This window comes from Balaenoptera ricei, chromosome 8, assembly GCF_028023285.1.
Source record: "Balaenoptera ricei isolate mBalRic1 chromosome 8, mBalRic1.hap2, whole genome shotgun sequence".
Lineage (NCBI taxonomy): Eukaryota > Metazoa > Chordata > Mammalia > Artiodactyla > Balaenopteridae > Balaenoptera > Balaenoptera ricei.
In genome coordinates this window covers 10,706,264-10,721,040 of record NC_082646.1, presented here as the reverse complement: position 1 = coordinate 10,721,040, position 14,777 = coordinate 10,706,264, and the positions used below count along the sequence as shown (strand labels likewise).

The following is a 14,777-nucleotide window of genomic DNA, read 5'->3' as shown; positions in this document are numbered from 1 at the left end:
AGATTTACCTGATTGGCCATGACAGGTGGGAAGAGGAAAGACAAGGATCACACCTTGGTTTCTGACTTGAGTAGGTGATAGTGCTGCTTATTAAAGGCAACATGGGATCATTTAGAAATTGCCTCTAAATTGACATTTTCCCACCATATTAGATCATTTGCTCCTCATAGATCCTGAAACTAGCTTTGATACACACTAGTGAAAACACCCAAATTACGAGAGCACACTCTTCCAAGAAATCAACACGAGTTCACAGTTGATGCAACACCGCTTTTATTGGGGGTTCAGGGGACATATGACAAAGTCTCATAAAATGTCAACAAAGTCACATTTTGTGCTTGGCTATGTTTTAAAAAAAAAAAACCAAAACCTGTTTATTTATGAGTTCACTTAATGAGAACTGTGTGAGATATGGCCAATGATCATCATTTTGAAAACAGGACGACCTGAGCCACCAGGAGGTCTAAGTGTGACAATGCCAGATATCTAAGCAGAAGTTTACAACAGTCAAATATTCAGGTCCTTCCAAACATCTAGATGCTTGCCCTTAAGTAGACACAGATTAACTGACTCCTTCAAGACAAAATTGCGTTTTGAACTTCTGTGTTCTCCAGCTGACCACTTTATTAATCATTACTAAATGCCAACTGAAGGCAAAGGGGCTGGTAAAGAAGAGTGATGTTTCCTCAGTTCTAGTTTTTTATGGCTGAAGTATTCTTGAGTTAGTAACAATTAAAATAGCAAATAACCATTGATATTTTCAAAAAATATAAGGACTATTGAAACAGTCGTGTTTAAATATTCATGCAGAAGCTCTTACAAATACATACTGTCCATAAAACTGGTTAAGAAAATGCTCATTAGAAGATCTGGTTTGTTTAGGTGAACTAAGAATGCCAAATAACTTAAGAATATCATTGAAGACATTGCACACGCAACTTGGGCCATTGTGTGTTCTTTGTGGATGGACCATTGACAATTTCTGGAACTAAAGATGTCAGTTTGTAGCTAGCTAATTTTCACATTGAGGTGAGAAGCCAAAGAAGTGCAAAATTGAAGCAATCTACTAGGTACAATGCTCCCTGGTCACCCAGATAGAATGTTTTCACTGATCAAATTCAAGCTCACACTTCATTTAGACAGGGTGGAGAATTTCAAGAGCCTCTGAGGGCGGCATGGTTTCTGGACCTAGCTCTGCTACACTTCAATGTGTGATCTTCCGTAAGTCACTCTAACTTTATGGATTTATCACATCTGTAGAAAAGGACATTGCAGTAGATGACCTTTAAGCTCTCCCCACCTCCTATTTTTATTCTCAAGAAGTTGAGATTTCATGCTGACCGAAGTGAACAGTTTCATCAGAGTCTGGCCCCCTCCCAAAAAAAAGGTCTAAAATGCTGATAGGCTCTATCCCCAAATTTTTTTCAATTTCTTTCATGAAAATACATTCCATCATGCGAGTTTAACCAGGAAACTGAAAAATTTGAGAAGCTAATTAAAGGAAATAGCTATTTATTTACCACAGAAAACTATCAAGGAATATAGAAGTGGTAATATTGCAACGTTGGTAGCAATATTGTGACTTAGTGTGTTAGATCATGAGCTCTGCAATCGCAATTCTGATTGTGAACCCTGTATGTGGCAGTTTGGCAAGTTACTTAACCTCATTAAAACTCAGTTTTCTTTGTGTAAAATGGGAATAAAAAACACCTATTTGGCAGGGTTGTTGTGAGGCTTAAGAGAGTTAACAAAGAAAATGCTTAACATGTAGTGAGAACTCAATAAATATCCACTGTTACTAGGCTAACAGAAAAATCACAAATCTTCACATCAGTTGCTTTAATGGAAGAAATATGATTATAATTCTAGGCTACCCCTAGGGAGGGAGAGGGGAAGTGTGTGTGTGCACAGTCTTCACCGTACATATATATCTATACATTGGCACTGAAAGTCTGGGATGCAGTACACGAGACATGTATATTCATAATTCCCTAAAACCACCACGTAGATGCTTTCCTCTCTGACTTTTCTCACAATATTGCATCCATCTAAAGGCCTCTATTTTCTCCTTCCTTTCCACTTATCTAAATCTTTAACAGCCTTTAAGATTCATCTTGTATTTTCCTCCTTTGGGAACTTTCTTCCCTAAACAGACAAGTTTGTCCAGCTTAAGGTGACTTCTGAGCTCCTTGTTTATATCTTTTGCTTTGTTTTGGTTTTGCTCTTATCAGTTGACCTGATTTGTTACTTATCTTTTCAAAAGTTTATGTGCCTCTGTCTCACTAGATTTAAACTCTTTAGAGGCACTGACCACATCTCACAGAACCTAGCTTGCCTGATAAAAAGAATGGTTGGTTGGTTGGTTGGCGTCAGCGGGATCTTGTATTTCTATGCCACAGTCTGAGTTCTCACCATTATTTTATCCTTTGGATTGCCTCCCACTATTTCGTTATTTCAAAAGAACTTTATATTCTTTAAGTCACTCTGAAGGTCAAATTCGGTGTGTGGCTAACATTCAATTTACTTCTGGCATGAACAACTTTCTATTTGAAAAACTGGTGCATTAATAAGCATATTCATTCATACTAGAAAAAAAGTTTTTTAAAAATGAATGTCACACAGAATTTAAATACAAAAAGAGGAATACACATGACGAAGGGAAAGTCCTGGGCTCCTTCGAAATCTAGATGTCATTCTTAAGTGTTTCTGTTTCTTGAAAAGCTTGCCTCTTGTTCTGAGATTCTATTGGCTGAAGCTGCAGCATGTGGGTGTGTCGCTTGGCAGGAGAGGTGTCTTCAGGTGATCGCTTTCTTTGTTTCCACTTCACAGTCGGCTTGGCTTGAGCGTCCATCAGGACAGCAGTCTCTGTGGTCTGTGTCCTTTCACTGCGGATACATTCCTGAGGAGGGGGGACTATAGGACCAGCTGAAAGGACATCAACACGACTAAAAAAATAACAGAACACATCACAGAATGTTATCACATTGACTCTTTAATACAAATAGAGGAATGTTATGATACTTTGAGAGCCATGCTATTTCTAACTATGAGTGAAATGCTGCATCACCAGAAAAACGGAGCTTGCTCATTGTTCATCTTGTTCAGGAATCAGTCAAGCAACAGCATTGCTTGAGAGTGTGTGAGAGCACCACGATCCTCGCTCTGGGAGAACGCGCTCCGTAAGAATAACTTCAGGTTTATCCAACAGGCAACTTACTGAAATAGGACACGGAGGAAAACAACAGAAGAACACAGGACATTAAGGACACATTCAACTAAAGCTAAAGACTACATGCAAAATAAAATAAGTATGGGCACATCAGTGCTTAGCAATGTAGGAGTGAACAGAGTCACTAGAATGGTTAGGAGTCGACGTCAATTCCTTGTATGTGTCTTTGTATTTCTAGTGCCTGGCTCAGAGGATGACACATGGTGTCCCCTGAAAGAAAGAATGAAAGGAACCACAAAAGGGAGGGAGGGAAAGAGGAAGGGAGGAAGGGAGGAAGGAAGGGAGGGAGGGAGGGAGGAAGGAGGGAGGGAGAAAGGGAAGAAGGAAGGGGAGGGAACAAGGGAGAGAGGGAGGAAGGAAAGGAGAAAAAGAGAGAGAGAGAGAAGGAAGGAAGGGAGAAAGGGAGGGGAGAGACAGAGAAAGAATGAAGGAGGAGGGAGGAAGAGAAAGCGAGAAAGAAAAGAAAGGTTTCTGAAATGTAGAAGAGGTGGAGAGGCAGAGCGTGCAGAGAGGAAAAGCTTGGGTGAGAGCGTATTCAAAGACCTGGAAGCCTGGAAGAGCGGGCTCCCTTAATTCAAGAAGAGGTTACACATGGTTTGAGGAAATGGGCAGGGCAATTTTCAGGAGCTTTTGTACACGTTAAGATTTAATTTGGGAAGGGCGGTATGTTAACGTAACGACTGTAGGCATTTGAAGGGGATATTAACATGATATAAATGCATCAAGTAGAAAGGGGAAAATGAAACTCAAAGATGTCAACCCAATGGAAATAAACCAAAGGATACTGCAAGCAATTAATGAAGGCAAAAGGACTAAAGAATATGGTCTTAAAATAGAAAGGCAGGTGCTCCTCTGGGTTTCTTCTATGTTAATGTTGAAGGAAATGGGCTTAGATCTCAGATCAATAAATTCCTTCTCCCACTGTGTAGCTTTTCTCATTCTTCGCCTGTTCCTCTTTTCTGTCCCTGCCCTTCCTGAAACTTCAGTCTTCACTGTTTTAGCATCAAGGCAAAATATGTTAGTAAGTACAGCGCCTGGAGGTGGGATCAAATATAACTTTAAAGGGCAGCTGTTGGTGCAAATAGACTGCGGATTCAAGGGTCCTGAAATTGTTCTTATACCTCTATAAGAATCGCTTCAAAAATTCCCTGCTGGAGAAGAGTTTAGAGACCAACTAATCCAACCCACTTATTTTACAGACAAGGATATTTGGGAAGAGCTGTATTAATGTTTCTTTCATTCTACAAAAGTTGTTATGAATGCAGTATACTTTGCAGGTGGACCTGAAATTAACTAAAGCCTTTATTGTCAGCTTCTTCATTATGCTAGCACAATGAAGATGCATAATGAGTTAGGTACATCAAAAGGGATTTACTACCACACACCCCTCTTTCTGCACTAAACGCTTTGGACACATTGAAAATGTTGGTTCTCTTTCTAGATGGCAGGTATAATATATATGTATTTCCGAAAACCGGTAAAATAACCTACTGTTAAATATTGTTAATAGATATTTTTCTGTTCTGATCAAGCATGCAATAACTGATCCTGGATGAGTAATTAAATATACATCTTACAGATTTTAGAATTTATTATTTTGTGAACATAGAATGGGAGGGTGAGGTGCTAAGCTTTTGATACATGTGTATGAGACTCATTTGTGAATCAACTAAAACGCCATTGCAGCAAGGAAGGACGTGTCACAAAATTCTTGTGTGACTCCTTTGGGTAGCTAATAATGCAAAGCTCTTGTATACATGAGCAGATGAAAAGTAAATCAACGTATTGTGTTGGTGCTGCATAGATATAGCCCATGCATAATGTCTCTGGACCCCATCAGCAAAATGAATTTTGAGGAATAAATAGTATAAACATGCAAAGCACCATACTCCAGGTGTCTATTATGAGTCAAAAGTTTAACAAATCAGCTTTCTTTGGGGCCTGTGACTACTTAATTGGAACGAGTAATATCTTGTATCATCTTAACATGAGCCTCCCTTGGAATCCTCTTTGTCTCCTGAATGTATAAGCGTAAATTGGGACCCTTGCATTGCCTTGCTTGAGGTCCCTCTGTGATCTGATGGGGATGATTCTCCAAATTTATATCAGAAGCATCTCCACCCACTGAGCACATAGGAAGTGCCAAGTGCCAAGCTGACCAATCCCCTCACTGTTTCTCTGCCTGGATCGTGCCTTAATGGCTGGATATTCAGGGGTCAGCTCCTTGGTGTGGTGGGGTCTCCAGTCCAGGAGACACCATATGGAGACACCAAAAGGGAAAGTGATATGAGTGCATAAATGACCTGAGGCAGAGTTTCAGTTATTCATCATGTGCCACGCAAAGTGGAGGAAAAAGAGAAAAGTTGTTGTTTGTTATTGTTATGATTTTGATTACTTTGATTAAATTAAGATTATTATCTCTGCCTAAGGCCATTTCCCTGGCATTTGATCTCATTATTCTAATAAAGGAAATGGATATCTTATGAATACGATTTACTGTTCTAACATTCTCCATTACTTCAAGTTGCCCAAAGTCAAGATGAAGACTAAATCAGTAAAGAACAGCAAATATTTTACGAATAATGCAAGTATCCACAATGATAACCCTTTTAGTAATCGTTAGCTTCCAACATCTAGGTCAGACACATTCATTCTTGCATGAGAACACAAAGTTCTTTGCTTCTTATATTAATTAACAAGGAGTTAAAAAAAATAAAAGCTGACTTTAAAAACATTCTACTCAGGAGCCATTTCAAATGAGGAGAAATGCCCAAGGGGGGTGGGTAAAAATCTCAAGTAGGCAACATGTAAAGCAACACACAACTATATGCACATTAGTATAATTACACATTGCAAATTATATCGGATGTATCTAATATCTAATTTTTTGAAAGCTGATTCCACTTGAGATTTCAATAACAGCATCAACATTTTGCAGGTGGCTCCTTCTGTATAGTATCCAAAGGGAATTATTCCTCTAATGTGCTTACAGCCCTCATGTAAAAGCTGAAGCTCTTCCTTAAAGGACCAATGAACAATGAACATTGGGAATATTACCTTGATGGATAAAGCAAGAGGGGAGGGGTCCACCAAAGATAGTGTTCAGCATATGGTTATTTATTCTGTTCCTTCTGTGCAGAGGATCCTTATTTGCTTCAAGCAATAAGAAAAAAACTTAAACAAGAGCCTCATTAGAAAATGTGGGGAAGTCTCCATACATATTCTGAGGCAATGATATGAAAAGCTAAGGGATTGATGATTTTTTAGATCAACTGCTAAAAGAGAAGTGTGCAAGAGAATGGCAGATTACACCTTGGACTGAAAGCAGAGACTGCCCTACATTCAATTCTGCTCTGTTAAAACATATGACTAATTTGTCCTAAAGACGACACAAGGTCAAAGCTCCGTTTTGAAGAATAGGCATTTGTCCTCATCTTTCTGTATCAATCAATCAATCATCAAATAACCAAATACATATTTGTGATCTTGGAGAATGGAGCATATTATTCAAGTTGATTGGATCCATTTTCTTGACTCCTCCTTAAAGAACTTTCTGCTAATTAACCAGGGTTACTATTGAATTATTTAATTATCTGCACTTTTGTGCAATGAAATATGTTGTCATATCACATACTTTATCACGCTGTTGCTGCTCATATTTAATGATGCCTCTATAGTTAGCAGTTTCCTTTGTTCTGCTCAGTAAGTGGTTTTAGAAAAGGGGGTGGGCGGGGAAGGAGGAGCCTTGGGGTTTGTAAAATACAATCATACAGTCCTGGTGCACATGCAAAACTTTGTGCATTTACATGAATTTCTTTTTCAAAATCAAGTTGCAATTCCATTTGGAATAAGCTAAGAGGCACATGTCGGTGACTTCAAATGCAGCCAGAGCGATATTCCTATACCTTGAACATCTCTCCAGTGTATTTCCACTGCAGTGCAGTGGTAAAAGGACGACTTAATTTTTTTTTTTTTTTAATCAGCAAGGAATGTCTTTAACAAGGAAGAAGTAAATTATGATAATTACCCTGAATGGTCGGATCCTTGAGCATTACTAATTAGCATTTATTGCCTGGATTATAGAACAATACATGTGAAACCGAACTGCGATTGCTCTTTTACGTCCAAGAACTGAAAAAGGCAGTGGAGCAAGAGGCAGTATCATCAGTGGTTGAGTCAGTGGTTTTACATCTCCTAGAGAGTGTGCAGAATTCCTCGTTGTTTTTTTTTTAAATATACAAAATGTGGTCCTTGATATTTATGGCCCATTCATTTTGTGTGTGAGGCACATATTTACATAGGATATCATAGTCATGGGAGACTAATGAGAGGAGAAACATTTTGGCTATGATGTCATTTTGGGACAATTTTATCCATTGTGAGAGTTTAACAGTAAAGAGCGTAAAACTCGCCGTTTCATAAAAGTATGAATTTTTCTGTAGAAATTTTGACTTAAAAAGGAAACAAAGAACTCAGTTCTTAGTGACAAAAATTTTACATTCACCTCCCCACTTTCTCTTAGGAGGCCTACAGTTGAAAATAATTGAGAAAAGGCAATTGGTCTCTGGTTTAAGATCCTTTTTTTCATTAGGAATTTGTAACAAATAGGATTCTGAAATTAGAAATAAGTGAGGTATTAATCAACAGACCAACATCACTCCTGTAAATAAATGCCACTCACATAATTTGGCAACTGGAATTCCTAAATAACCCGGTAGGTAGGAGAGAAAGAGGGAGAATTAACCATTCACCATTCTCGCTGCAGACTCACCGTTCTCCTCCACACCCCATTATAGCGAATGAAGAGAAAAAAAAAAAAAAATCATAAAATAAAGCCGGTACTAAATACAGTCACTAGTCTTCCGAATACCTTTATGGATTCCCTACCCTGATCCTTTTTAGTTTGAAAGAATAAGTTTGGCTAAATCTGTGAGGAGATTAAACAGACTGGTGATAAAAATTAATTCTGCTGAATGAGCAAATGCATTTGGATTGCAGAGATGCAAATAAGATAATACTTTTCTTTTCCTTTGACATACCAAGCGGATTAGTTTAGAATGTTAAATTTGATTTTATTAGAATATATTAGCAGTGTTTTAATTAATACCAATCAAACATTTTCCTTCCCTGGGGCTTGATGTGCTCCTAACGCTTTCTAAATCATCTGTGCTTTATCCATCCAAAAAAAAGAAAAAGAAAAAAGAAAAAACCAACCACCAAATTACCAAAGCCTTTTGTTACATTCTTCATAATTTTACTGTATTCAACAGAAGACTGTGAGCTGTTTACCTAAAGGTGTCTTGCCCATAAAATTAGTTCCCAGGTGCTGGGTTTAAAATGAGTCCTGTTCACTTGTACAGTTGATTTTTTTTTTTTTTTTAAGGTTGAATTAGAGACTTGAAAAATAAACATCTTCTGTGTTTTTCTTTTGGGGAAAAATGTTGCAAAAGGAGTTTTGGCTGGTTCATCTTACTCCTGGCTTTATTCTCTCTAGAGCTTCCTAGAGCTGTTAAATTTCCAACTGCATTGATTTTAAGCTGGCACTTCTTTGGAAACAGAGGCAAAAAAGGAATGAAAAAAAAAGGTGGGGCGGGGGGAATCTAGTTAAAAATACGGTGAACCAGTGTGCCCGGTGAACTGAATTGTAACTGTGTGCTGCAAGGAAGTGCTGCATTGCATTTCACTCCTGATTCCTCTCCTTTTCTCTCAAGCTTCCTGACCTTCTGTGTCCAAAAGCTCCAGTTCACTTCTTTCTCTTTTCTTCCCGCAATACACCCCCCCCCCCCACCAATTTCCCCGCCTTATTTTTTTTTTTTATCTGCCAAGCTGGATTTGCACTTTTAAAGATCAGTATCAATAATGCCCTGCTTGTTTCGGTGGCACTCTCCCTTTAAAAGACAGCCCCCTCTAATTGATGCGTCTGGGCTAGTCTAGACTGGTAGTGATTGAACCAACCACCAATTATGTTATTCATTTCACTGAACTTCACTGATGGGCTTGGTGAGGAAGAAGCGGTGTTGAGAAATCTGCCCTTATACTGAAGCAGTTCCCTGCTGAAATACAAAATCTCGTGTGTCGTTACGCACTCCTAAATGCCTGTGTGATCAATCCTATGATAGCAACCTTAGGACATGAGCAATCCAGGTGAAAACATGTAAAAAAACCGAAAGAGTGCCTTGCAATATAAACTGTATCACTTGTATTAAATTACTATGCTGTTATCATTTAAAAATCACAGAAGAATTACATCCAGCATGCTTTTATTGATCCCTGCATACAGTTTCATAGAATAAGATGCAGCTATATTTTGACTTCAAAAAGCACCAAATGTTTGGCAAATACTTGATATGAGTCAAGTGGTAATATATATCCATAAGTTAAATAGATGCCTTTCCATAATTTCCAAATGCCTATGCATGCACATCAGCTAAGATGGGGGAAAATCATTAATCCATTGTATAGAAACCAAAAGATAACTTGAAAATCAAATAGCTCTTTTCTCTGACGCATATTCAGGCTATCAAAGGCTTGAAAGTAATATTTAAACATTACAACTACTAGGAGGTTTCAACAAAAAGCACAATGCAATTGTTGCACAATTCGTTTTCTCAATTCAGTCTTCTGATACAAAATGGTTTCTTGACTACGATTTGGAGTCAATGACTAAAATGGCAATAAACACTTAAAAAAAGAAAAGCAGGAAAAGAACAGTTTCCTTAACCTTCGGCGACATATAAAACAAGGTTATAACCGACATAAAGTCTTTAAAAGAAGAAAGCATTTGAAGTCAGGGTTGACTTAGGTATTTTCCAAAAATAGAAGATAAATGTTGGCTCAAGAATACTAAAATGGTTTAAATGAAATTGTATACTGGAATTTTTCACAACAAAGAAAAGGTAAGTTACTGTTTCTCTTCTCTAACTATGAGATAGATCTAAATCACCGAGATTCTTGTGGTATCAAAAGTTACAGTTTTAGAAAACTGCAAACTGGGTAATGCTAACAATTACCTTAAGAGAAGATTATTTTAACTGTACAGTTTGATGTTATAAATAACTTCGTTGGATTATATAAATCCTGATCAATTTTTTCCAATTTTTAAATAAAAAACAGGCATTGATAACTTCTAAATGATACAATAATTGTGTGCGTGTGCTGTTTCCTTTTATATGTTTAAAAATATATATTTCCTTTTATTTCTTTCCTTTTATATGTTTAGAAAGCACATTTCCAATCCTTATTACTTTTAAACTCATTGTGTATAACAGTTTAAAATAGATGTCAGGCAAGGAAGCTATAACCTCTCCTTTTATTTTATTTTTTAAAATCTTGCCAAGTAATACAAATTTAATCTTTGTTAACACCATAAATTCCATCCTTCTTGTAAGTCTAGCAAGAGTGGAATTTTTAGCCTACTGGTATTTTAGCTCACACTATTGGTTCGTCCCTATTTGTGTCTGTGAGTTCACTGTCCAGCCATATATGATACACATATGTGGGCACTGAATATATACTCTATCCACATGCCCATTTTAATTGGGCACAATTTTAAGATTAACTGTTGAGTTGAAAAGTTGGAGGCATGGGGCATGCTGGGACTTCGGCTGATATGTTCTGAGGTCAAGCACCAGGTTCTGAGGTGTTCTTGTTAGGCTCAGATCGTACTGCGTGTTGCTCTCAAGGAATAGACCAGGGTAGGTGAGTTCCACAAGCCTCAGGCATCAATAATAAACATGCGTACCCATCGCAGCCGACGCGCTATTATCACACAATATATACCTACTTTCACAGAAATCCAGGTGCTGCCACTTTTCTGGTCACCTGATCCCACCTAACAATGAAAACCTCAGAGGTGCACTCAAGCACTTCAGACAAACTTTCTTTTCTTTTGTTTTTGCTTCAGAGAAAAAAAAAAAGTTCCACCAAATTTCCAGGATGCAAAGGCACGGCTCGCAGCTCCCAAGAGCCTAACCCGTGGATTTAAACGGTAAACATCACAAGTTAGGGTCTCAGGGATTGAGAGGAGCGCTAAATTGTTCTTTCTTGAGACAAAACAAAGCAAAACAGGAATGACAAGCAATTTCTGCTCGAGGTTCACGACTGAAAGACAACAAACAGGTGGCAGGATATTCCCTCGCTCTCTAAGCTGCCTTCCTTCACAAAATTTGGATTCCACGTAAGTATAGTAGATACATACAAACGTACGCAGCGTCCGTGGGCGCATATACATACCTGAACATACAATCGCCAGGCTATCAGAGAAAACTCTTTGAAGCTTTGGGCAAAAGAGTTTACTAAAATGGAAAACAATATGAATAGACTCAGAAATGCCCACGTTTTTCAAACCACGGTCTACAATCAAGATTAAACGTCAAAGCTTTAATTTACAACTAGCACCAATGACGGTAAAGAAAATCCGAGGCATCTCTTCCCCCCTGGGCGAGCATGCCGCATGCAAAACCATCCAAATCAGGTTTCGAGAAGGAGAAGACCAAGCAGTAGGATTTGGAGGCTTGGAAAGTATACATACGAAGAGCGTTTGAAACTCACCCATTGGAAGTGGAGTCGGGCTGCAGCCTCCAGTAGCACCGTCCGGGCCAGGGGGGGAAATGTGAGCTGCAGGGCGCTTTGCCTGGGCGAGGTGTTTCAATAGAGGACTGAGAACTGGGCAGGGAGGGGGAGGCGGGGGCAGGAAGCGATACACCAAATCTAGAGTCTGTAACTCTGTAGTTTATGCTTTGACGAGAGAGGGGGGCAAAAAAGGCGATTCGGTGGGAATGGAGGGAGGGACTGGGACTGATCAAATTTTGAGAATATTCGGTTAAAAATTAAAAAAAAAAATGTTTTTCGAAGAATGAGAACCCTCCCCAGGGCTGCTTTTCAAAATTTCCTCCTTCTTTCTTTAGCGTGCACTTTGCCAGTCCTGCGAAGGGCCTCCTGTGCATCAGCTGCTTGGCTGAAGCCAAGGCCAAATCACCCCGAGCCAGCACCAGGCTGTCACTTGGTCGAGGCGAGTGGGAAGGGGTGGGCGCGAGCCGGGGAGGCGCATCTCCCCCGCCCCACTCCCGCCGCGGATCCTTTGAAGCCGTTTGCCAATATTTCGGAGGAATCCGAAGCACAATTCCCCTCCATCTTCGCAGACAGCTACGGGCTCTGTACCTGATAGATCGTCGCTTCCTCGCGTCTGCCTGGAAGCTGGGCTTTCCTCTGCGGAGATGGCTCCTAGTGCCGCCTCCAAAAATGAAACGAAAGGGAGGGGAAGTGGGTGGGAAGATGACTCTTTAAAAAATTTTTTTCTTCCCTTTTTTTTCTTTCCTTCTGTTTCCTTTCCTTTCCTCCTTCTTTTTCTTCTTTTATTCCAGCCTGAGCAAGGTGGATGGATGGCTAGTCAAAGAGAATGACAAAGCAGCCCCTGCAAGGAAGGCACTGGAGGGGGCCTCGGGCACTTAGGAAAAATGCTAAATATTTTGTATATATTTCCATGTGCAACTAAAAACCGTTAAAGTTCCAGGATCTACCCACCTCTGCCCACCCCCCCACCCCCCCCGCCTTGCAAAACAGAATCATAGGAGCAAGACAGCTAAATTATGTCTCTTTTCCCTCTGTACAGGGTTATTCAACATCCCACTCCCCCTCCCCCCATCTTCAAGACAACTTTTTTTTCTCACCTCTGTAGGTTCTTCGCAGGCACAATCCTCTGTTCAGTTCAGGGTCTCTCCTTTTTCTCTCCCTTCCCTTTTCCTTTTCCTCTCAGAAAAGCTAGTCCGTCATCATCCTACCTAGCTTCTCTCTCTCTCTCTCTCTCTCTCTCTCACAACCTCTCTCCCTTTTTCTTTTACTGTTAAAAACATAATAATAATGGCCCTTTCGACATAGCAGCGTGAAGTGGCTGCCTTTGAGAAAGCACATTTAATCTTTACTGGCTCCCCTAGGCTTCAGTGAAGAAGGAGAAGGCAAGAAAAAAAGGGAGAGAGAGGAAAAAAAGATTGTAAGGGAGGCTGCTGACGGACAGCAAGCATCGGGCACAAATCAGCGACAAGTTGGATTTTCCTAGACCACACTGCCCCCTTTCTTCTCGGCTCTCTCCCTGGGCTCCTGGAAAGCCCGAGAGTGTCTGGTTACAGGAGGCAATGGGTCTCCTTTTGCCAACCATGGTGCGGATTCCTCGCATGCCTGCTTAAATCTCTGGCAGAGTAAGGAATCAATATCCCCCTCTAATCACCTTTAGCTCTTCTAGGGCTTCTGAGAACCCACTTCGCGCTCCTCACCGCTCCCCCGCCCTGCCAGGCTCCTCCATACAAAGCTTGCCGTCGTCCTGTCATTTCTCACTTCCTTCCATATCTTGGAGGCAAGCCTCTCTTCTAATATCCTCTCGCCCGCTCCTTCTCTCTGCTGTCGTGTGTCTCATCCCTGACTCCCAGCACCGGATGCACTAAGGCTTCTGCCTGACTACTAATGAGACCAAAAATACACCAGCAGGTCAGGGGGAAGGCCAGACACTGTATTATACAAATACAAAAAAAATCCTCAGCCCTGCTAGACCCAGAGATCAGGTATCACATTTTCTAAAAGGGAAGAAAAAAGGGGGTGGGTGGGGAGGAGTGAAAACGAGAGACCACAGTGCAGACCTCTGCCTAATTGTTCCACATCCCATGGGCATTTAAAACACGCATGCATGTGTAAGTGCAGGTGATGTAGTTGGGGAAGCTGGGTGGGTTTTCTTTATGGACAGAAAGTCAACAATGCCCAAAGACTTCTTTGAAATCGGCATTTAGAGGGATAAAAGAGCAGTGATTCAAATCTATATTTAAAGTACGCAGACGCTCTATTAAGGCATGTGATAACTACAATGCTAAAAATCTCTTTCTTTTCAGTGGCTGGGTTTTACGCATTGACTCTGTTTGCCATGTGTACTAATTTACCACTTACATTCCCTTGGATTTGGAAATGAACTTATCAGTGACTGTAGCTCATCCTAACCCTTCGCTTCTACTGCAGACATTTTTCCTTATTCCTGAAGCATTTCTCTTCGAACGTCCATCGGTTCTATGCACACTTCATTGATCAGCCTAAAGTCCCTTGATCATGATAAGTAATCATTCAGACGACAAAAAAAAAAAAAAAAAACGTGGCACAAGAAAAAAAACGAAAGACATCCTGAATTGACCAAGGGAGCATATCCTATCATTTCTGCGGGCACACATCTTAAAAGCTCGGCTACAGGAGGATTTTGTAAAGCAGGTAGCTCTTGAAAATTAGGGTCTCTACCTATCTGTACACACAGTGGGTATACTGCCATCTTCACCCAATTTTCGAGGCTAGAATCATGCAGACAACAGGCAGTGCTGTGTTAAATATAATGCTGGGCTCTGTAAGGAGCAAGGAAGGGAGGGAGGTAGCTGAGGATGCAGGTTTCTTCCAAGTCGATGTTTTTAAAAGGTAGTTTCTTTGTGCTCAACTCAGATATTGTGCTTTGTCTCTGACTGTGAGACCTGCAGAAGCACGGCTGGATGCCAAGGAAAAGGAGAAGAAAAAGCACAAACGAGAA

General features: G+C 40.1%; 1 protein-coding gene across 1 annotated transcript; it reads right to left on the bottom strand.

Annotated features, from left to right (window-relative positions):
* Positions 1–249: 249 nt before the first annotated feature.
* Positions 250–13,382, bottom strand: LOC132369554 (uncharacterized). The gene is made up of 5 exons (XM_059929231.1): positions 13,236–13,382; positions 12,898–12,976; positions 12,389–12,613; positions 11,780–11,861; positions 250–2,945 (listed from the first exon to the last, which is right to left on the bottom strand). Exons 1-5 carry the CDS (start codon positions 13,380–13,382, stop codon positions 2,684–2,686), a joined length of 795 nt encoding a protein of 264 aa, XP_059785214.1. The 3' UTR covers positions 250–2,683.
* Between the last annotated feature and the right edge of the window lie 1,395 nt (positions 13,383–14,777).

Excerpts from the sequence above, each read along its gene's own strand:
- LOC132369554 (XM_059929231.1), bottom strand. The coding sequence starts at position 13,382 with ATGGTTGGCAAAAGGAGACCCATTGCCTCCTGTAACCAGACACTCTCG. Across the intron at positions 11,862-12,388 it reads AGGAAGCGACGATCTATCAG|GCAAAGCGCCCTGCAGCTCA; the intron begins GTACAGAGCCCG and ends CACCTCGCCCAG. Across the intron at positions 2,946-11,779 it reads CCCGACTCCACTTCCAATGG|TCGTGTTGATGTCCTTTCAG; the intron begins GTGAGTTTCAAA and ends TTATTTTTTTAG.